The sequence below is a fragment of the Sorex fumeus genome, unplaced genomic scaffold (genome assembly GCF_029834395.1).
Source record: "Sorex fumeus unplaced genomic scaffold, SorFum_2.1 ptg000047l, whole genome shotgun sequence".
Classification (NCBI taxonomy): domain Eukaryota; kingdom Metazoa; phylum Chordata; class Mammalia; order Eulipotyphla; family Soricidae; genus Sorex; species Sorex fumeus.
In genome coordinates this window covers 2,889,143-2,910,449 of record NW_026606104.1, presented here as the reverse complement: position 1 = coordinate 2,910,449, position 21,307 = coordinate 2,889,143, and the positions used below count along the sequence as shown (strand labels likewise).

Below are 21,307 nucleotides of genomic sequence, written 5' to 3'. Positions count from 1 at the left end.
TTTGTAATTTAAAGAATTATGATTTACCAAGTTATTGATAGTTGAGTCTTGCAACAGTGCTTCCTTATTCCACCCCTACCCTTTCCTACCCCACCCCTCATCCGTCAGCTTGACAGGCACATTACAAAGTGTCAGTGGTTACCGCTTAGGTCTCATGTTCTCAGTTCTGTTGGATCTGTGTTTTGGGTAGACAGTTATACCGCTCACTCATATCACTGGGATAACTGAAGTCCTGATGCTTGTTCACCCATTCATTACCTCTTGGCTCACTTCTTGCCCCCTTGATTCCACCCTGCCTTCTCTCCAAACACTGGGGTCAAGGGTGATCTATGCATGCCCCCTTACTACTATGCATTCCCTCACCCAGTATTCTATATATCACAGATAAGTGAGATCACCATGTATATTGCAAAACAAGGAGAGGAAAAGCAAACAACAGGATTGAAGTCCTAAGAGGGAACGTTACCAACAGGTAACATTGTGAGTCATGTGCAGGGCGGTCACAAGCACACACTTCTGGCCCCGCACAGAGCAGCCTTCTGCTCCACCCACGGCTGTTGAGAGAACAGCCCCTACCTTCCGCGCACAGACATGGCCCCTTGTGCCCGGCAGTCCCAAAAAGTAGCAGGCGAGGCACTGTGTAAAGGCATTTTATTTAAAAAATAAAATAAAAGCACCCCCTCCCGTTTGCCCAAATCAGCTGTCTCCATTTTCCTTTTCCATCACGTAGGCCTGAGAACAGAGCAGATGATATTTGTCCGGGTTCAGGGTGTAAGCTGACATGGCGCCCAAGAACTTGTCCAGCGGACACAGGCCATGAGAGCACCCTCTGGGCACCTGCTCCTGAGAAAGAAACTCATGTCAGGGACCCACAGAGCACTGGAGCTCTGCTCCCAGCTATGTCAGGACCCTAAGACACGGCACCCCAGGTGGCACCCAGGTGCAGGGAGGGCTGGTGGGGAAGACACAGCCACATGGCAGCTGGACCTGGGGAGTGGCAGTACAATCCCCTCTTCCCCCCCACCCTGGACACCTTCAGGGAGTCACAAACTGGCCTCCCCTTAGGGCACCACACTTAGCACTGTGACAGTGACACGTGGGGACAGGATCCTAGTTCACAGGATCTGAACTGGATGGGACACCGGCTCTGTCTCAGCCCTGGGCGATCGCCCAGACTCACCTGCTGACTGGGCCCCCACAGAACTGCCTGGGGCCAGAGAGCTTTGCCCAGCTCAGCGGGGGTGCCCAACCGAACACACTGTGTCTGTCCCCCAAGATCCTACCTCCCCACAGTAATGCAGCTGCACAAACCACTCCTTGGACTCCCGGTGCTGGTAGAGCTCCAGTGTCAGGTCAGCTGCGAATGGGGGCCACTTGTTGTCATAGATGTCCAGGGCCATGAGGAGTGGGATGAGCGTCACATCATGAGTGGCATAGAGGTACAGCTTCCTGGAAGGCAGAGCCTACCTCATTAGGGAGCAGCATGTTCCCAGAGACTGGGTGATGCCTCAGAACCAGCTGAGCCGGCCCAGAAAGCTTGATTGTAGCAAATGGTGGGGAGAACCCTCAATCTCATACCCCAAACTTTCACGACCAGAGAGGCCCACCAGGGCAGCTGCCCTGGCCTTCTTCTTCCTGCCCAGTAGGTACCCACTCTCTTGTTCCTGCCCTGCTAAGTTTCTTTTTTGTTTTGGGGCCACCCCAATGGTGCTCAGGGTTGACTTGTGGCTCTGTACTCAGGGATCACTCTTGGTGGGGCTCAGGGGACCCAATGCAGTGCTCCCCCAGCCTGGGACCCGGTGATGCATAGGGAGCAGCAGGGAGGACTCAGGCCTGGGTGCTGTGTACTGATGGCAAGTGTTCTTCCTACTCTCCGCTATAGTGGTTTGTTTCTGATTAGGAAAGCTTGCAGGTACGTGAAATCCATAAGCCTCTTTGGCTCAACACATTCCACAAGTGGCTTTGATCTGTAACAAAGGTGCATTTTACATGCCTGATCCCAAGCTCCTTCTCTTGGGAGAGATTGGGTCTATTTTTCCTGACCCTAAGCCAAAAAACGAGTATCGGATGTTGTATGTACAGATACAAGTGCCGGGGTGCTGGAAATGAGATGTGGAAAGGTACGGCAGGAAATGGATTGTCATTTCAGGTGCCATGAAGGGTAATGTGCAGTGGGTAATGTGCAGACTTTGTATGGTTTGTGTAAGGTTTGCTCGGACCAAAGGGCTGATAATGTAGCAACACACCTAGAATCAAAGATCACCCTGCCTCCAGCATGGACTTATGGCCCATCTGGCACCAGGAGGCCACCAGGCTGCATTCCGTGCTTCCTCACACTGACTCCCTACAGATAACAGAAGGCCATACCAAACACACCAGTCCCACAGGTCTCTGCTCCCCTTACCAGCCCAAGACAACTTAAAAGCCTGAGTGTAGGAGGATTACTCCATAACTTAGAGGCCAGCCGGGTATCCTAGAGGAAAGGGCAGTTCAGATAGAGAAGGGAGCACCAAATAAAGGGTGTTTGGAGGATCCTCCCAGGAGGGGAGATGCATGTCAAAAGTAGACTATGGACTGAACATGTTTGCCACTCAATGCCTCTTTTGCAGACCACAACACCCAAAAGGAGAGAGAGAACACAGGGGATTGCCCTGCCACAGAGGCAGGGGGGGATGGGGGGATGGGGGTGGGGGGATATTATCCATGGTGGTGGAAAATGGGCACTGGTGGAGGGATGGGTATTTGATCATTGTATAATCGAAACCCAAGCACAAAAAATTGTAAATCTACAACTGTACCTCATGGTGTTTCACTAATAAATTTTAAAAAAAAGCCTGAGTGTAAGCCCACAAGGCACCCACTCTCTTGTTCCTGCCCTGCTAAGTTTCTTTTTTGTTTTGTGCCCAGGGTCCGGCTCTACCCCAGTCTCATCTGAGGTTCACAGAGTTCCACCTGGGAGTTCACCCCAATAAGCTTCTCCTACTTCATCACTTTTCCTCATCTCTGCCCCTCTGCCTGCGCTAACTGAGGTCTCTGGTCTATCAGTTTGCTACAATGAGCCTTGGCCTAACGTTCAGGAACTTGGAACTATACATCATCTTTCTCAAGAAGGTGGCCACAATCATGCTTCTCCAGAATTAGGGGGTGTACATATCCCCTGGGGTTCTTGAAGAAATGTTGATTCTGAGATTGTAGGTCAGGTTACAGCCCAGAAATCCAACAAGCTCTTGGTCCACAGACCAGATCTTGTGTCAGCTAGGAGACATGACATTCCAAGTCTGGGATCCCCCAACACAGGAGGAATAAGAGATGATGGAGGCTCCCAGGCCAATTCCAACATTGGTGGGGGGGGGGGGAGGGAAGATGCATGGGGAGGGCAAACCTGGCAATTCTCAGGCTTACTCCTGACTCGACACTCAGGAATTCCTCCTGGCAGTGCTCGGGGGATCATATGGGATACCAAGGATCAAACCCAGTTCTACCGTATACAAGGCAAGCTCCCTTCCTGCGGTACTATCACTCTGGTTTCCATTCCAACATTTTATTCTTTACGTTTTAATTTTTCATTTCAGGACCACTCCCAGTGGTGGTTGGGGGTTATACCCAACAGTACCTAGGGGGCCATACAGTGCCAGGGAGCCAACCACAGGCTCCCATGTGCAAAGCCTGTGCTCCAGCCCTTGAAACCATCACTTGGGCTGCACTTCCAACCTGTAAAATTCCCAACAGACACTGCAGTCTGCTGGGAGCTCCATGGAGGTGTCCAAACTAAACAGCTGAGCAGCTACGATTGGGACTATTCCTGACCAAATAAGTGTGACAGAATGAGTCTGTCTGGAGTTGTTGGGGGGAGGCTGGGTGGGGAGAGCTGGTGCAATAGTACAGTGGGCAGATGCTTGTCCTGCACACTGCCCACAAAGAGTCAATCCTGGCACCCCGTATGGTCCCCCAAGTACTGCCAGGAGTGATCTCTGGGTACAGAGCCAGGAGTTACAGCCAAGTGTGACCCAAAACCCAAAAGTACAAAAGAAGAAAAAAGGAATGAGTCTATCTGACATATTGAACTAGCTGGTGGAGGAAGAAAAAATTAACTTAGGAGTCTTTTGCTGATAAAATAAATATTTGACAATGGGTTGGGTAGAAGTGACCGGAAGAAAGATAAAACGTTGGGAGTATCTCTGAAACTCGTGGCCTCAGTCCTTCCCTGTGGCCAGCCGCTGTCCCAGGTACCTGGTGTCGCCGGGTGGGGTGGCAGGGTTGGTGCCCTTCAGCAGGTGGCTCTGGAGGAGGTGCAGGAACGGCCCCACAGCCATCTGAAGGCCTTTCCTGGGCAAGGAGAGAACAAGGAGGTCCTGGATAGCACTTGACACCCATAGGCCTTCTCTAGCCCAATTGGGCAGGGCTGAGAAAGGACATATGGTGTGCGGAGGTGCCAGAGTAGGAAACACGGGCGCAGCCTGGAATCTGTGGGTGCCCCAAAGATGCAGAGACTCGCGGGCAGAGGCACAAGCCAGGTACCTGGCACAAATATGTCAGCACCTGGAGGGCTGAGGTGCAGGCAGCAGCAGCCACGGGGAGCAAGAGGGCAGCGGTGAAGGACAGGGAGTCTGAGTTACAGCCTCCCTCCGAGGGCTGACCCAAAGCCACGTCATCCTACACGAGGCGTCTGCGGCCAGGGCTCTTCTCAGGAATTGGGCCAGGGAGGGTGGCTCAGTACCAGCTGACGGGGCTGTCACTGGGTGTCACCACTACCCCTTACCAACTTGTGCGATGAAGATCACACAGCGGCTGGAGCGGCCTGCCTGGCCTCTCTGATAGCAAACAAGAACGATGAGGGCCAGCACAGGGCAAGAGGACATGGTTTGGTACCTTTCACTTTCAGAGGAACTCCCTCTCTCCTTGGATTCCCCATCCCAGATAGCATCTCTCGTCAGTCCTCAGCCAAGGGCACTAGGGTAAAGAGCCACCTTCAGAGGCGACCTTGGAAGCAGTGGGAGAGGAGTCCAGACCAACACAGCCCACAACACACTTCCCAGAAGCAGGCATGCAGGCAAGGCAAGTGGACAGCAGTATAAGCTGCAAACATTTGTCCTTGAAAGGGCAGTTTCACGGAACCAGGGATGATGGAAAAGGAAAGGAGAATAGAGCAGGTCTGGTGTTGAAGGCCTAACAGCAGGATAAAGCCAACTATGGCCAAGGGCCAAATCCAACTGCCTGCCGTTTTTTGTAAATAAAGTTTTATTGGAACACAGCCAAGCCCCTTTGTTCACAAGTCCTCTGTGGCCACATCCATGCTACAAGGAATGAGAAGCCACAACAAAGGCTGCATCGGCTACAAACCCTCAAGCACTCACTCTGTGTGTGTGTGTGTGTGGTGGTAGTGTAGTGACAGCACAGTGCATATCTGCAGGTGGAGAGGCCTTTAGGGACAGATGAGGCAGAGTGGCAGGTCACAGGGAGTGGCAGCCCACTGGGCATTGTGGCTGGAGCCTTTGGGCTGTCTGAGGGGCCAGCACCTGCAGGCACAGGTCTCTGCCGGTGGGGCGGCAGGGGAAAGCCACCAGAGGCTGAAACAGTAGTGTGAAAACTCTTTCTCTGTGTATCTTCCCCCTCCATGATGTGACTTTATCCAGATGCAATCTGAATGCTCTAAAGGTGTTTTTTAAGTGTTGGTGAGAGGGAAAACGCTCCATTCTAGCTGTCAGGAAAGAGGCTTCAAAGCGCAGAGCCCTGCTGGGGAGGGCCAGGGAATGCCAAGAAAGCAAGACAGACCCGTACAGGCTGCCCCAAGACCGTGCATGCCAGCCCATAACTCCCCATCCCGGTGCTGTCCCCCAGGAAGCCAGGGTGTGGGCCTGTGAGGAATAACAACACCTGCCCACAGTGACAACCTGGGAACCATGTCATGTGATAAGCAACATGCGGGACGGGGCTGTCCCCAAACAAAGCCTCTGGACCCATAGGCATGAGCCCGCAATGCAGAGGGCAGAGCGCCAGGCGTCACCTGTCCAAGCTTCAGAAAAGGGTGTGGCAGAACTCCACACAGCAGCTCAAGCCTCTCACCTGTCCTCGCTGTGCAGGATGTACAAGGCGGTATCCACAGCTCTCTGCTCGATCAACCGTGCAAACCTTCTGAGCACAGAGCTGCTTGAGAGGTTGTGTGCCTGAAAGGACCACAGGGAAGGGTGAGAGGAATGCTCCTCAGACCCTGTGCTGGGCAGTGGTGGAAGGGCTCAATGTGTCAACTCTGAGCAAATGCCTCAGCGGCTCCAAACCCAGGGCCCCACAACACCTTTCTGGAGCTCTTCCTGGGGCTCTTGAGAGCCAGTGACACTGACCATCCCCCCTGCACCCCCCCCCACACACACACCTTATCTATACTCTGCTTAACCAAATGTTTGATGTCTGTACGTTTTTGTTTGGCGGCCAGGTGCTCAGGCCTTACTCCTGGTTCTGTGCTCAGGAGTCACTCCAGTTAGGCTCAGGGGTCCATCTGAACCCCAGTCAGTCACATGCAAGGCAAATGCCCTACCTACTGTACTATCTCTCCAGGCCCCTGTTTGTGCATGTTGAAAGCTACAAATAAAAAAAAAATGCAATGTGAGGAAATCATACACTTCTGCTTGTTCTTCATCTTCCCCAGAAGCATTTCTCAAAATCATGCCAGTTGAAGACTTTATAAACTCCCTTCTGAGAGCTGTGCCCTAGATGTTCATCTGCACAGATGGGGTAGGGGACCCACATCCAGCGGTGCTGGGGGACAGTCTGGCTCACATTCAGGAGCTGAACCCAGCCCAGAGCCATCTTCCACATCAGCCCCTAAGCACCGGGCACTTGCCTGAAGGGCGCTCTGGGCTTTCAAAGAAGGGACAAGCATGTGGTCTTTAGGTATCCAAATTGGGAATCCAAAAAGTATTTCCCAGTGCATGATCATGAATATTTGCTAGAGAGAAAAAATAAGGTTCTAGATTAAGGTTAGGGAAAAACCAAAAGGAGGAATCTACTCTCTTCCTTGTAGTGTGCTCAGATGCTTTATCTGCTGATGTGGACAGGGACTGAAAACATGACACAGACAGATCCCAAAGTGTCCAGATGCCCATCCCTCTCTCCCCGCCTCCACCCCTCCATAGAACCCAAGGGTAGGGGGACAGGCTGGAGACACTCTTCAGACACGCTGGTTGCCTGTGAAATGCCACTCTCCTGGCTGGGGGCTTCCTTCTCGATGCCTCCTTCTCCTCGCACTCCTTTGGGAAGTGTGACCACAGCTGCCTCCAACTTTCTCTCCATATGGCCCTCCGGGGCCCAGCCCAGCCTCCAGCATCCCTGCCCCAGGCCCAGGAGGCACCACCCACCTGCTCGGCAGCTACATTATCCAGGAGGCTGAGAAAGTCCACAGTGTCGCTCTGGGTGATGCCCAAACCATTCTTCACCTTCTCCAAGTCCTCCAGGAACCCTGGCAGCAGAGAGGCGCTCCTCTTCCGGCTTCTGCAGAGAGGAACAAGGCACTCGCATCTGCCTCTTGGGTTCTCCAGTACAAAAGCCCCATCCCAGTCATTCCTCAACTGTAGTCTGGGCTCAGCAGGGATTCGTCCTACTTTCCAGACAAGGACATGAACACCCTACAAGGCCAGGTGACTTGTAAACCCAGTCAGTAAGGACCTAGAATAAAACTATTCCCCCACCCCCCGCCCCCAATTCCACTCTAGCATTTTCTTCTATGACCCCTGAAAATGGCGACAGGATGGCCAAGCTCTACCGAAAGCAGAGTGGTCCCTTCTGTGGAAAGGTCTCAGCCAGCCAGAAATGCCCGACATGGGAAGTGCCACCAGCCTGTAGCACCCTACCTGCAGGGCAGCTGGTGTACAGGGTTGTCTGCTGCCACAGCCAAACCTGGGACTTGAGGACTGGCCTCATCCCCCTTTAAGGCACCTGCCGAGTCATCACCTGCCTCGGACTAGCAGACAATACCTTAGAATTGGCACAGAGGCACCCGTAGCTGCCTCAGCCTCCCTGGCCCTCCCCAGGTCTCCTGGCCCTTTGCTGTGGACAAAAACTGCTCCACTCCCTGGGGCCTGGCACAGAGCAGGAGTCTCTCGGCCCTGAGGCTGCCGCACAGCAAGCACAGTGTGCCTGGGGCATTGGGTGCAATGTGAGGAAGGGTGTTTTATTCATGGTGGGGTCACCTGGTTCTTTCCCGCAGGCTCTGGCAGTTTTCGTAATTGGGGTATAGGACCTCAGAGCTGGCGTCATCGGTGTGGATGATAGCAGGCCCTGGAAGGAAGCAGCAAGCACAGGCCAGAGAAGGCCTCAGTGGTCCGTCCCCGCTGCCCTCCCCCACCTCCTGTCTGCGTACTGGGGGCTGCTGAGATGCACATGACCGACGCCAGACTGGAGGACAATGCACCACACACCTGGCTTGGGGGAGACGAAACACTTCCCCAGACTCAATCCCCGCGTTCTGCCTCGGGACCCTCCCAGCGTGGGTTATTCTGGCTGAGCAGGGGTGTCCGGGTTGGCTGGAACCAGGCGATGTTCTGGCTTCCCAAACAGGACAGCGACTCACACTAGGTGAGACAGGGGGTCACACAGGCATGAGTCTGTTCAGACCCCGCCACCTCCCCCAAAGGCAAGTCTGCTCTGGAGACTGGGGGAGATGCTGACAACCAACATTTCTTACAGCTGCATAGTTGCTCCCTCTGGTCGAGCATTTAGAAGCACCAAGTGCCCAGCACTCTAGCACCCCCCACAGGCATCCAGGTCAGAGGACAGGGCCAGGGCGAGCACCCCCCTCCACAGCCCACCCCTGCCCTTCTCTGCTGTCACAAGAAACAGCCCTCCCTGCCATGGCCCTCTGCAATCCACCAAGTCGGTCAGTGTTTTGATTTGTGACTCAGAGTCCCATGGAGCCCTGGCCCCACACAAACGGCCATCGATACCCTGGACATCACTGGGTTGGACAGGAGGAGGGAAGCAGAGTCAGACACTCAGTTTTGATTCCACAGCTCAGCCATACAATAGCTTGTGGTAGCCACAGTCTTTGGAGGGTCACTTTGAGGGGGTAGGAGTGACAGTGATTTCCAACTGTTTCCAAAACAGCAACACCTCCCTCCCGCTCTGAGGGATGGTGGCTTTGCAGCGGTGGCTCCAGAGCACTGGCCACTTGCATGCCCCATTGCCCACTGCCCTTCTTTTCCATACCCCCGCTCAAAAAAAAATCATGGGGTTCTGCAGGACCCACTGCAAAAAAAGAAGAGATAGAGTGACCAGCAAGCTCTCCACCCTTCATGCCCTCTGCACAGATGTGGCAGGGCAGGAAGGGGAAGCAGACGCTGAAACTGAATGCGAGCGTTTGAGCGTCAGCTCCAATGTTTGCCAGGTCTGTGTCCCTAGAGAGCCACCTTAGTGCCTTAGTCCTCTCAGCTGTAATATGGGATGACGGTACATTTTACAGGAATCGTGGAGGCTCGCATGTGCAGACCTCAGAGAATAATGATCAGTGTGTACAGGTCGTCCTGTGAATGTCAGAACAATAATGGTGATTTTAACCTTGAATATGGCACAAGGTCCATATTCCAGTCTGTGCCTGACACTGCTATCTGGAGAGTGGACCTTGAAAACAGCGCCCTGAGCTGGCACTCAGCTACCTACTGAATGACTGACTGGCTTGGCTGGTACAGACCAAATCCCCCTTCACCACTGCCTGATGCCCTGCAAGCCCAGCACTTTGTTGCACCTCTTCCATAACAATAGTTCCTTCTGGGGTCCTGAAGTTTATTTGAGTCCCCCAGGTGCTGGGCAAAAGGAGGCAGCAGTTCTGAGTAAGCGCCATTTGAGTTTCAGGACACCTGGCTGCTGCTTCCATGTCACTTCTCAAAGCATTATGCTCTGGACAGGCTGTCGGCTGTTGCTTCCTCCCTGCTGGAAACCAGGGGTGGCCTCAGCCCTGACCTCCCAGCAAGAATCAGCTTTCCTACTTCCACCACGGCCCTGGGAGTCCTAAGGCAAGAACAACTGCTCGTGGGCATCAGGCATGGCACTCTCGGAAGTCAGGCACTGAGATGATTTCCCAGTCCGGGGATTCCCCCCGGAACCAGGGGCAGCTCGTCCGCTCAGCTGTTTGCTCTCTGTGACTCAGGCACACGCCCTTGCTGGCCAGCAGCTTCAGTCACGGCTGGCATCAGTACTCATCACAGCTGGGGATGAGGCAAGTCTCCTTTGGCCTGGAGGTGCCACTCCTTCATGTATTTTTCAAAAGCCTGACAAAAAGTTTGAAAAAAATTTTTAAAACACCCATTTGAAATACTGCTTAAAAAGCCGAACAAAATAATCAGGGTCTTTGTCTCCTTGGCCCCACGGTTACAGTGGGGAGGTCAGGATGACCTGAAACTCAAATATGACAAGCACAATTCAAAGCAAAGGCAAATGCCGAAGGCAAAGTATTGCGCTAACTGAGATCCGTGAAGGAAATCAGCAAGTGCAGTCTCTGGGAACGAAGAGGCAGGGGAGCAGGACGTGGGATTATCCCCACTGAGAGGTGGCCAGCAGCCTCTGGGGCCGCTGGGGGACATCAACAGCAGGGGTTCAGATAGGCCACTCCAGGCTCCTTCCTTTCAAAGTGTCTCATCCAGGCTAAAAACCCTGGGGTTGCTGACAAGCGCCCACGAGGGCCGCCCAGAGACTGAGCAACACGGGAGCCAGGGGCCAGCCTAGCAGCTGGGAGGACAAAGGAGATGGCAGAGGCGGGCAGAAGGGGGTTGGGAGAGGTCAGACGGGAAGGGAGGGAGGAGGCCCTGAGAGCAGCTGCCTGGTAGAAGTGACACACACAGGAAACAGACCCAGAAAGAGAGAAGGAAAAGCATCGTGGTGGTGACACAGGGGTTGGGTGTGAGACTCTAAAGTCACTTTATCTGGTAGTGGTACAGGGGTGGGGGGGCAGGAGGGGGAAGCATTTGTCTCCCAAGCAATGCTCTGGGGCTATTCCCAGAAGTGCTGGGGGTGAGCAGGGCTGGTCTGGGGGGCGTCCAGGGGATCAACCCTGGGACCCCCATAGGCCTGGGCTGCCCTCCAGATCTCTGCCTCTCCCTAGTCCACAAACCTTTCTGGTGCTGAAAAAGCCCCGCCAGCAAACATCGGGTAGACTCCAGGTTCCGGTATATGTTAGTGGAACGAATACTAGAAGGGAAAGAGAAAGAAGGTCTTCAGGGGGGCTTGAAAACCAGTTGAAAAATCATACAACTAGAGGGCATGACACAAGACTAGGGGCCAACTGTGGGGGGTAGCATCGGAAGGAATGAGACCAGAAGGAGCCCTGGTTGGAAAACAAGGAAGAAAGGCCATCCTGGTGGGGGTGGGGGGCAGGGAGCCGGCACTGCTGTGGTCAAGGGTGGTGACTCCAAGGAACACCCATGCACAGAACCCCTCCTGCGGGCAACTGCCCCAAGCTTTTGAGGATGAGTCACAAGCAGGTGCCTCCAGGTGACTGTCAGAGCAGAGAACTGCCAAGTTTTAATGACTACCAGGACTAAAGTTTTAATGACTCACAAGACCTCCGGTGGGTTGAAGACCGGCGAGAGGAAGGGGGTCTCCTCCACGTACTTCTTCTGAAGTCTCTTCCCCAGGGCGAACATCTGCTGCATGCCCACTTGGGTCAGCTGGCCAGCACACATGCCCCCCTGTGGTGAGTGACGAGGAGAGTGGAGCCAACTCTCAGACAGAAAACCACCAGAACTGGGGTAGGGGTTGGGGGAAGGCGTGTTCCAGGCCAGGGGAGCACCACTCACCTTCAGGATGGTCTTATTGTACTCGCAGTCATAAGGCGAGGGTGGTTTGGGCCCACCGGCCAGGTTGGTGACTGTGTAATCGAACTGAGTCTGGGGAGGCACCTCTAGTAGCTGGGGATTCCAATCCACCTGTTGTGACTAAACACACACATAAACACATTTTTTTAAAAAAAGATTCTTAAAGAAGGGGTATAGTGCCGGCCAGTGTATCAGTGAGTACAGTGCCAGTGAGTGCATCAGCAACAACCTGATGGTGCCTTCAGGCTTCCTGATACCCCAAAATTGCTGATGTGCCTCTGGCTGGACCCCAACAACTCAGGACCAAGTTTCCAGAGAAATTAAATGATCAAAAGTTAGGTATGTGAGAGCCACACCCATAAACCACCTCTGGCTTAGCTATTCACACTCTTTTATTGGCCTTGCATCAGAGACCCATAAATAAATCTAGAAAGAGATCAAAAGCCACAGTTAATCTCGGATCCACGCAAGGCTGAACAGACTGAAGTAAATCAGAGGGGGCAGGAGCGGATCAGCCTGGTGCCTGTCCAAGCAGAATCCTGGGCAGCCACTTGCTTCCACAATCCAAAATTGCTGCCTTGCCTACATCTGGACTCCACCGTCTTGGGACAGATATCACTGAGACATAATCTGCTGAAAATTCAGGTATGCAGCTTTGGTGACTGAAATCTCCAGGCTTCCTCAGGGTTGGAAGGGGAAGCCTCCAGCCCTGTACTTCCTACAGCCTCAACAGTCTTGTCCACACCCCAAAGCTGCCACCCAGTTAAAAAAGCTACTCCAGTCTTCCCTTTCTGATAAAAATACTGAATGCCCTGAACAAACACCAGGACCTCTTGTACCTATATTGCAAACCATAATGGATAAAAGCAGAGAGAGAGAAAGAAGAAAAGTGCCTGCCATAGAGGCAGGCTGGGGCGGAGGGGCGGGGGAGGGAGGCAAGGCGTGGTTGTTGGGGGATGATGGGAGGGAAATGGGGAACCATTGATGGTGGGAAATGTACACTGGTGGAGGGATGGGTATTGGATCACTGTATGACTGAAACCCAATCACGAGCAGCTTTGTAATGTCTATCACAAAGATATTCAGTAAAAAATAAATAAAACTTTCCACCCACCCACCCAGACACACACACACACACACACACACACACACACACACACACACACACACACACACAGAGCAGATTCTTAAAGGCCAGAGGGATAGGATAATACAGTGAGTGGGGAGTTTGTCTTACATGGCAGTCAACCTGGGTTCAATCCCTAGCTTTCCAAACTGTTCCCCTAGGTCCCCCAGAGTGAACCCTGAATGGAGAGCCAGAAGTAAGCCCTGAGCACTGCAAGGTATGCCCTTTACCCCACCTTCCCCATGAAAACAAAACAAAACAAATCCAGCAGCATTTGCATTGTGATGCCAGGACCATAAGCCCTATTACTAGAATACTATCTTCATACTTGTAGGATTACATTGGTTTGTCCTTCCTGCATAACTCAGGCAGTTTAGGTTTATTGAGTTGCTCCCATCACAGTGCTCCCATTCCTCTGTGTTTATTCGTAACTTCTTTCTTTGTGCTCTGTTGACTTGTAAATATTGTTTTTCTCTTCTCCTTAAGTCCTTTGCATAGTTTGTTTGGAGCAATGTTTTGTATGAACACAAGAATACAGTATATGCTATGCTTTTGTTACATGACTCTCAGTGATATTTTCCTCCTGGGCATCTGTTCTCTCGACCTATGCCTCAGTTGCCCTTACTTTCTAACGCACCCCAAAGCTGGTCCCAACAAGAGACTGGATGGAACCAGGGCAAGCGGTAAGCTCTGTACTACCCTGGCATCGAGATGGGCCTGGCCAAAGTGCCTAATGCTTAACTATAAGTTAAGAGCTTGGTCATGGACAAATGCTGTCATGATTCAAAAAGTAATAACTAGATTAGGACCCTGCTAGGTTTAGGAAAGATTAATCTGGCCTGAGCGCTGTAGTCTGAGTCTGTGGCAAGATGTTCCCAGGAGAGCTGCCCTACAAGCCTCAATGTACCTCTTACTTTATACAAAAATAACTAGTATTAAGATGTTGATAGAGTTACTGGACTGAGGAAAGGAGAAAAACATCTTAAGAGGTATTTTGCCCTTGGGCAGTCAGGAACAGCTTTGGAATACCTCTTAGGTGGTGTTTCCTTTGAACACGGTGGGCCATCAGGAAGGGCTTTCTTATGTTGATTTTGCCACCTGATTGGGTGCAGTGTGTGCCCCCAGTGCTAGGGAGTTGGAGAGATTAGAGAGCCGAGAGAGGAGAGGCAGGGCTGCGAGATGGACTGTCCAGAGACTAGCAAGGGAGACAGACAGAGAAGGATGTAGAAGCTAGAGTACAGGAGCAGGCACAGGGAGAGAGCCCAGGCTGTGAGATGGAGCACGGAGAAATGAGCGGGAGAGACATGAGAATGAGGGGCAATGCGAGACTAGAATAGGGGGATCAGAGAGACTAGAGCAGGCGCATGTGGAGAATGGAATAAACGTCATCTAATCAATCAACCGGTTTGGCGCTCGTTTCTTCCTCCACCATTTGCCCCATGGCTGGGACCGCCCTGGCTGGGCGAACAGCCTGGGCCCCCAGAACCGGGTGGCCAGGGGGAGAGCCGCCCTCGAAGAATAAACACATACTGGCTGTTACTACTGTGCAAGTACTGGTTATTACAGCTATACTAGTACAGGCTGTTTATACTATGCGATTACTGGTTATTATTATGCTAGTACTGGCTGTCATTACTCTGCCAGTACTGGCTGTTAAGTGGCTGCTCTGCCACCATTCCTTGATTGTTGACACCAAGAAAGGAAAGTAGCCAAAATGCCAGACACACAGACACTTGGTGAATGAATGAATGGATAAGCACACAATAACTCAGTGCCTGCACTGCTGTAAGAATTTTTGAGTAATACACCTCTGGTTTCTAATGCCCCCCATTTAAGAGTTTTCTCAATGGCTCCTAAGACACAGGTCTCTTCTCCATTCATCCAATTTCAAGAAACCTGCACTTAACAGGTGGGAATGATAAGACAGCAGGTACATGACTAACCTGGATTCAGTTCCTGGCATCCTGTATGGTCCCCCAAGCACCTCCAGGAATGATTCCTGAATGCAGAGCCAGGAGTAAAACATGAGCACCACCAGGTGTGGTCCCCAAACAAAACAAAAACCTACACTGTACCCTTTTATTTTACTTTTTTTTGTTTGATTGCTTCAATCATTTTATTTCCCATGTAATTTATAGTCACAAAAGTGTTTATTTTTTCCCTACATTTACTTAATAACTCAGAAAAAACCATTTAGATTTAAATAGCATTGTAAATGTATTTTTGGTTTTGCCAGATAATTTGTTATGATCCACTTTGAGTTAATTTTTGTAAAGGATATCAGAAATATACCAACAGACATTTTTGTATATCCACAATAAATCACCTCTTTCATTTTACTTTTAAAGACTATATCCACTTAGTGTAATATCAAATATAATAATAACAAATAGCTATGAAACACCAGGCACCACTTTTTCAAAGATGAAACTTTACTGAAGTAACCTGGCTTTACAACATCATACACAGCTGCAGTCACTCTTACTCCAGTGGGAGCTGAGAGTTCCAGTCACTTGGCTTCCCCTTGGCCCCAGATTGCACAGGTCTTGAAAGCCAGCAGCCCAGCTCACAACTGGAATGGGAAGCTTAGATGCAGAAAAGACTATTTCCATATTACGGCAGCCTTATGGATGGAACCTAAAGCCTCAGGGAAAGCAGGAGGAATGAATGCAGGAAAGCTGGCTTGGACTTGGAAGCTTTTGTTTGGAGTTGATGTTGGCACAGAGAAAAAGAAGAAAGGAACAAATCACTTGGACTCCAGTCTGAGTAAAAAGGATAATGGAGATGCCCCAAGACAGTGACCAAGACGGAGGGGTATCTGGAAGCTGAGTGCAGTCTGGAACATTTGAGGTTTGACGCTTCCTTTGCTACCCTAATGCCTCACCACCACCTTTCCATAGCTGAAATCCATGTAGTCTTTCTCTTGACCTACTACACTGTGCCCCGGTCTACAGCCATGAGTGAATTATCCATCTAGCTCTGTACGCGGTCTAGCATATACACCCCAAATGAGATCTCTGGTGTTTGCAGGGAGATGATTTCCACAAATCCAGGTCATGTCACACACAGCGATGTCTTGTTAGTCTTTCAGAGAAAACAACACCCAGGTCAGTCACACACACAGTGTTCATGTTCATGCCCTCCACCCACACACGTGCATGCGTGCACGCGCGCGCGCGCGCGCACACACACACGCATACACACACACACACACCTTCGTTCTCACTCTTCAGCTTCTGAGTCAGGGGCTTAACTTTATCATTTTATTACTTTCTAATATTCTCTCTTCAAGAACTAACTCAGGCTGGTGACAGTGAGACCCGAAACACAAAGGGAGTAAGGCGGCCAATTCCAAGTAAGTAAAAAAAAAAAAAAAAAAGACAAAAGCAAATGAGTACAGGGACAAACAAATGGATGCTGCGATGCGACTCACCAATGCAAGCACCATACCTATGGTAGGTGGGCCACAGAACTGGCACTGAGCCGGCAAGCTTCCAGGCAAAAGGAGGAACTTGATCAGCGAGAGCAGCCTGGAGAGGAAAGCACGCCAAGTGCTCAGGAGAAGCACACCATTTCTAATGCGAAGAGACAAATTCCTCCCCAGGGCCCCCATAAAGAGGACAGAGAATAGAAGAAACTGCTTCACAGGAGCCACAGCAGTGATTTCTGTGGGGTTATTTCCCATCATTTCCTCAACACAGAATCAGGGCATAATGCCAGAGCACACTTCTCTGAAGGTAGGACTGAACTGGGAAACAGACTCAACATTCCAAGTAAAACAAATAGAAATCTCCATGAAAAAAAGTAGAGACCTTCCAGGCCTATAGCTGAGAGGAGAGCCATGGTTTTTGTCTTTGGTTCTTATGCTTTGGTTGTTGGGCTATACTGGGCAATATTCAGGGATTACTCCTGGCTCTGTGCTCAGGGTCACTCCAGGAGGACGTAGGGAACCCTGTGGGGTGCCAGGGATCAAAATCCAGTCAGCCATGTACAAAGAAAGAACCCTACCCACTATACTACCTCTCCAGTCCAAAAGCCAGGGTCGAAACTGTGTTTACACAGTGGCACCCATGGGAATTTGTTTTTTTAAGTTACCAAAACCTGAGATACATCCTGAGTGAATGACATCCAAATCTCTTGTGGGTTAAAAGGTCGATTTTATGTTTGCTTTTGCTCCACAACTGGTATTGTTCAGGACTTACTCCTGGCTCTGTGCTCAGGGATCATATGGGGCACTGGGGATCCAAGTTGGGTTGGCTGTGTGCAAGACAAGTGTCTTGGCCTGCTGTACTATCTCTTCAGTACCAAAGCCTCAACTTCTGAAATATTATCCAATCCAGATCATTCTGAAGCTTCACCTGGACAGCTTTTATCATGACTGCATGCTCTGGGACTAGCATTGCTGGGAGGGCCCAGGAGTCAGCATTTTCTTAAGCTTCCCAGCTGAGTAGAGTTCTGGCGTGAATACCAGTCCAAATGAATGAGTGCGTGGAACGGTTCACCGTCAAGGACTGCTCTGCAAGCAGTGGATATTAAGCAGCAGAGACTTACATGCTGAGGGACTTCTCTGCTCAAACACATAAATACCCAGATGGCTTAATCCACCATGGGGCTGGGGCAGTAACTAGACTCTATTTTTATAAAAATAAAAGGAGGTTGCTGGAGCAGATTGGGCACACAACCCACTCAGGTTCAATCCCCTTCCCAGAGTCCTCCAGGAGTGAATCCTGAGCACAGAGCCAGGAGTAAGCTGTGAGCAACGCTGGGTGTGCCCCCACCCTCCCGCAAAATAAATAAATAAAAAAAAATTTAAAAAATCAGGAAAATCTGAAGGCAGGGCTCACTTTAATATTTTGAATCTGTAAAATATCCACCTGAATTCAGTTTTATTTCTAGAGCATTGCTACAATACTTTTCGGAAGACAGTGTAAGTCAAGTTACTCAAGAATAAGGAAAAAGAAAACAAAACTCGATCCGGATAGAAAGGCCAGAGGTTAAGACGCTTGCCTTGCACGCGGGACACCCGGTTCAATCCCCAGCACCGCATTAGGGTCCCCTGAGCCCTGCTGGAAGTGACTCCTCAGCACAGCCGGTGTAGCCCCACACCCCCACCCCCTCATTCCCCCAGATCGCTGCCTCAGGAGTCCCGGTAGCCCCTGGATCAGAACCTGCACGTCACCAAGTTCCCACGCGAGTCACAAGCCCTCTGAGAACATCGATCTCCTGATGCCACATCACCCCGCGCTGCACCTGCGGGGCTGGAACCGACGGTGGGGCGCTCCCAAGCCAAGATCAGGGGGTCTCCAATGCGGGCCCTGCGCCTGCCGCGCTCTCCCCCAGCAAGCCGGGTACGGGGAAGCTAGGGGCCCGCCCGGCCGCCGCTCACCTGCTCCGTGTGCGGGAGCAGCTTGAGCGGGCTCCGCGCCCCGTGTCGGTAAATGACCTGCACCATCTTCAGCTCCAGCGGGCACCGCTCCGCGGGTTGCGACTCGGCCCGGGCCACGCGCCGCTGCTGGAGGCTGAGCGCCAACGAGCCCAGGATGCCCAACGGGGCCCACGCGCGCCAGCGCGACGCCCCGGTCATCGCTGAGGCCCCGAGCGCCTGGACACGGTGGCGCACCGCGCATGCAGCCCTGCTCTGAGGCCGGGACGGGATCCCCGGGCTGGCGACGCCGCGTCCCGTTCAGCAGCGCCAGGCACAGCTCAGGGTCCCGTGTTTCTGCCCGCGGGAAACTTGGACTCCAAGCCCGGCATCCAGCGCGCGGGAAGGGACCGCAGCCAGCCCCGGACGTCTCACTGGCGAAGACTCGGGTCACGCCGGTGACTGATCAAGGTCCCCACCTCTCCACCCGCCCTGGGACTTGTCCCGAGAGAGTTCGCGCAAGGGAGCGCGGGAAAGCGAGTCCCGTGGCGACGCCCGTCCGTAGCTCCTGGGCCGAGAGAACTACAACTCCCACAAGGCGCCGCGCGGTGTGCACCTCCCGGGGGGATTTGCCCAGTCCTCGCCTTTGACCCCCGCTGGTTAGTTCTTGAGGTTCCAAGGGGCAGGGCGGGGTGGCTGAGAGGATGAAGGGTGACATTGGCGAGACTCGCACCCTGTTAGGCTGGAAATTGCGAATCAGGGGTAGAATTAATTGGCAGAGAGGACTATTTTGAGTCTGGAGTAAATAGAAGACTGTAATCGTGCAATCAGAGAAACTGGGGGTTACCAAAACGACTTCGCACGGGGCAGTAGCTGTGTGTATTCTCCTTCGTGCATCTCCACCCTCCTGCGTTCCAAGAGGCTCGTGGCAAACAGGCAGAACTTTAAGAACGTTTTTGCTCACTTGCAGCATCTTTCTCATGAAAAGACGCAAAGCTGGGGTCCCGGTGACTCCGCCCCTTTGTTTACAAAAGGTGCCTGCCTTGTGCAGTCATCTGCTAGGTTGGTTCCTCTGGACTCTGCCGTGCCCCCCATGCCAACCCCACACTCCAAGCTTATAGCCTTGGTCTTTGCAACGGGACGCGCACACCTGGTGCTAGCAGCTTTAGTGGCCAGGTCAAGGCGAGAGTTGAGATGTTCTCCAACCGGTTCTTGGCTCACTCTCCGTTAGACCTTTTCATCTAGCTGGACCAAGGACTCCGGACCTAAAGGCAACTTGTTCTTCAGGCTCTTCAGGTCCTGCCATGGGGCATAGATGATTTGGGATTTGACAAGGTCACAATTGTCCTGCCCTACTTCTCAGATTCACTTTTCAAAGTCTTAATGTTGCCCTGTGATTTAAACGAAAGCTGTTTCTCCTCACCCCTACACCGCCTAGTCTCAGGAGAGCAGAGCAGCAAGAATGCCAGACACCCCTGGAGGGGAACTTTGTGTGATGAAATGTTGCTCCAGTGTCTGGGTCCTGCTGCTCCAGACAGTAGTGCAGGGTGGGGGTGGGGCCAGGATTTGGGCAGCTGCAGCAACTGGCATTGTCTGGGAATGTTCAAAAAACCTATAATGCTGCCTATAATTGATGCCAATATCTGCTGCAATACAGACTGCCTGGATAAGACTTCAAGAAGTGGACAAGTGACCTGTAAATATTTGGGGTGTGATATAAAATGGTGTCAGAAGTGTTAATAAGCTGTATTTCCCTTCAGTTTGTCTGAAGGCACTGCAATTTACAATACTGTAAACTAGAGTCTCAGGCATACAGTGTTCCTCCACCATTAGTGTCAGCATCCCTTCACCATTATTTCTAGACACAGCCCCTCGCCTCCCTCCACCATCACAACGAGTGGTAAGCTGAGTTCTCTAGACCAGGTTTCATGCTTCTTGCCTTTGACCGTTTGTTGTTCCTTGACTGTGCAGTGTGTTGCTAATATTCCACACATGGAAGGTTATTCTGTGTCTGTCCCTTTCCTGAATGATTTGAATCACATGTTCCCCTCAGTTCCATCCTTGTAGCAGCACATTCCATCTTTTCTTAGAGCTGAGTCATATTCCACTGTATATTTACTCTGTTCTTGGGCACTTGGGTTGTTGCCAGATTTTGGCTGTTGTGAATAGTGCGGTAGTGAACGTAGGATCACAAATACTTTTCAAAATGATGGTTTTGCCCTTAGGGTAGATGCCAAAAAGTGGAATTGCTGGGTCAAATGAGAGCTCAATTCTTAATTTTTTGACAACTGTCCATACAGTTTTTCATAGAGACACAACCAAACAGCATTCCCAACAGCAGTGGATAAAGATTCTTCCCCATGTTTGTGCCCACATTGGTTGTTTTTATTCTTTTTGGTATGTAGCAGTCTCACTGGTGTGAGGTGATATCTCCTTGTCCTTTGTATTTGCATTTTCCTGCTGATCAGTGATGCAGAGCATTTTTTTTCCATATACTTATTGTCCGTCTATCTATGTGTCTTTTTAAAGGAAGTGTCTGTTAAGTTCTTCCCATTTTGGGGTGGGGTTGTTCTGTTTTAGTTTTTGTTTATTTTAGGTTAAGCTTTGTAAATGCCTTATATGGCTTATATAGTAGCACTTTGTCAGACGAGTGAGCAAATATTTTCTCCAGCCAGTCTGTGAAGTGTCTTTTTTGTTCTAATCATAGTTTCTCTTGCAGTGCAGAAACATTTTGGTTCAATGTAGTCCCACTTATTTATTTTTAAAGAGAGGCTAGAAATGTTGGAATCTTATTCTGAGGATTGCCCCAGAACTGGAAAGGTAGGAATCTGCATAACTATCCCTGAGATTCTGATTCCTCCTCAGCAGGGCTGGCCTGGGAAGTAGGTCCTCCTCCCTCCAAATTGTCTCCAGAGGTTTGCATTTAATCTGATGCAGAACTAATTATCATCACAGATCACAGATCACAGATCATCCTGTTATTCGTCGATTGCCTCGAGCAGGCCCCAGTAACGTCTCCTT

At 51.4% G+C, this 21,307-nt stretch overlaps 1 protein-coding gene across 2 annotated transcripts; it reads right to left on the bottom strand.

Moving 5' to 3' along the window:
- Window positions 1-634: 634 nt before the first annotated feature.
- ACP6 (acid phosphatase 6, lysophosphatidic) lies at window positions 635-18,779 on the bottom strand. 2 transcript variants are annotated; one of them, XM_056123108.1, is made up of 10 exons: window positions 18,311-18,779; window positions 11,781-11,918; window positions 11,542-11,672; window positions 11,096-11,172; window positions 8,184-8,271; window positions 7,353-7,485; window positions 6,064-6,164; window positions 4,231-4,326; window positions 1,284-1,449; window positions 635-843 (listed from the first exon to the last, which is right to left on the bottom strand). In XM_056123108.1, exons 1-10 carry the CDS (start codon window positions 18,506-18,508, stop codon window positions 697-699), a joined length of 1,275 nt encoding a protein of 424 aa, XP_055979083.1. In that variant the 5' UTR covers window positions 18,509-18,779; the 3' UTR covers window positions 635-696. The 2 variants fall into 2 exon arrangements, with proteins under 2 accessions (XP_055979083.1, XP_055979084.1); XM_056123109.1 differs by having other exon boundaries at window positions 1,312-1,449.
- Window positions 18,780-21,307: the final 2,528 nt, after the last annotated feature.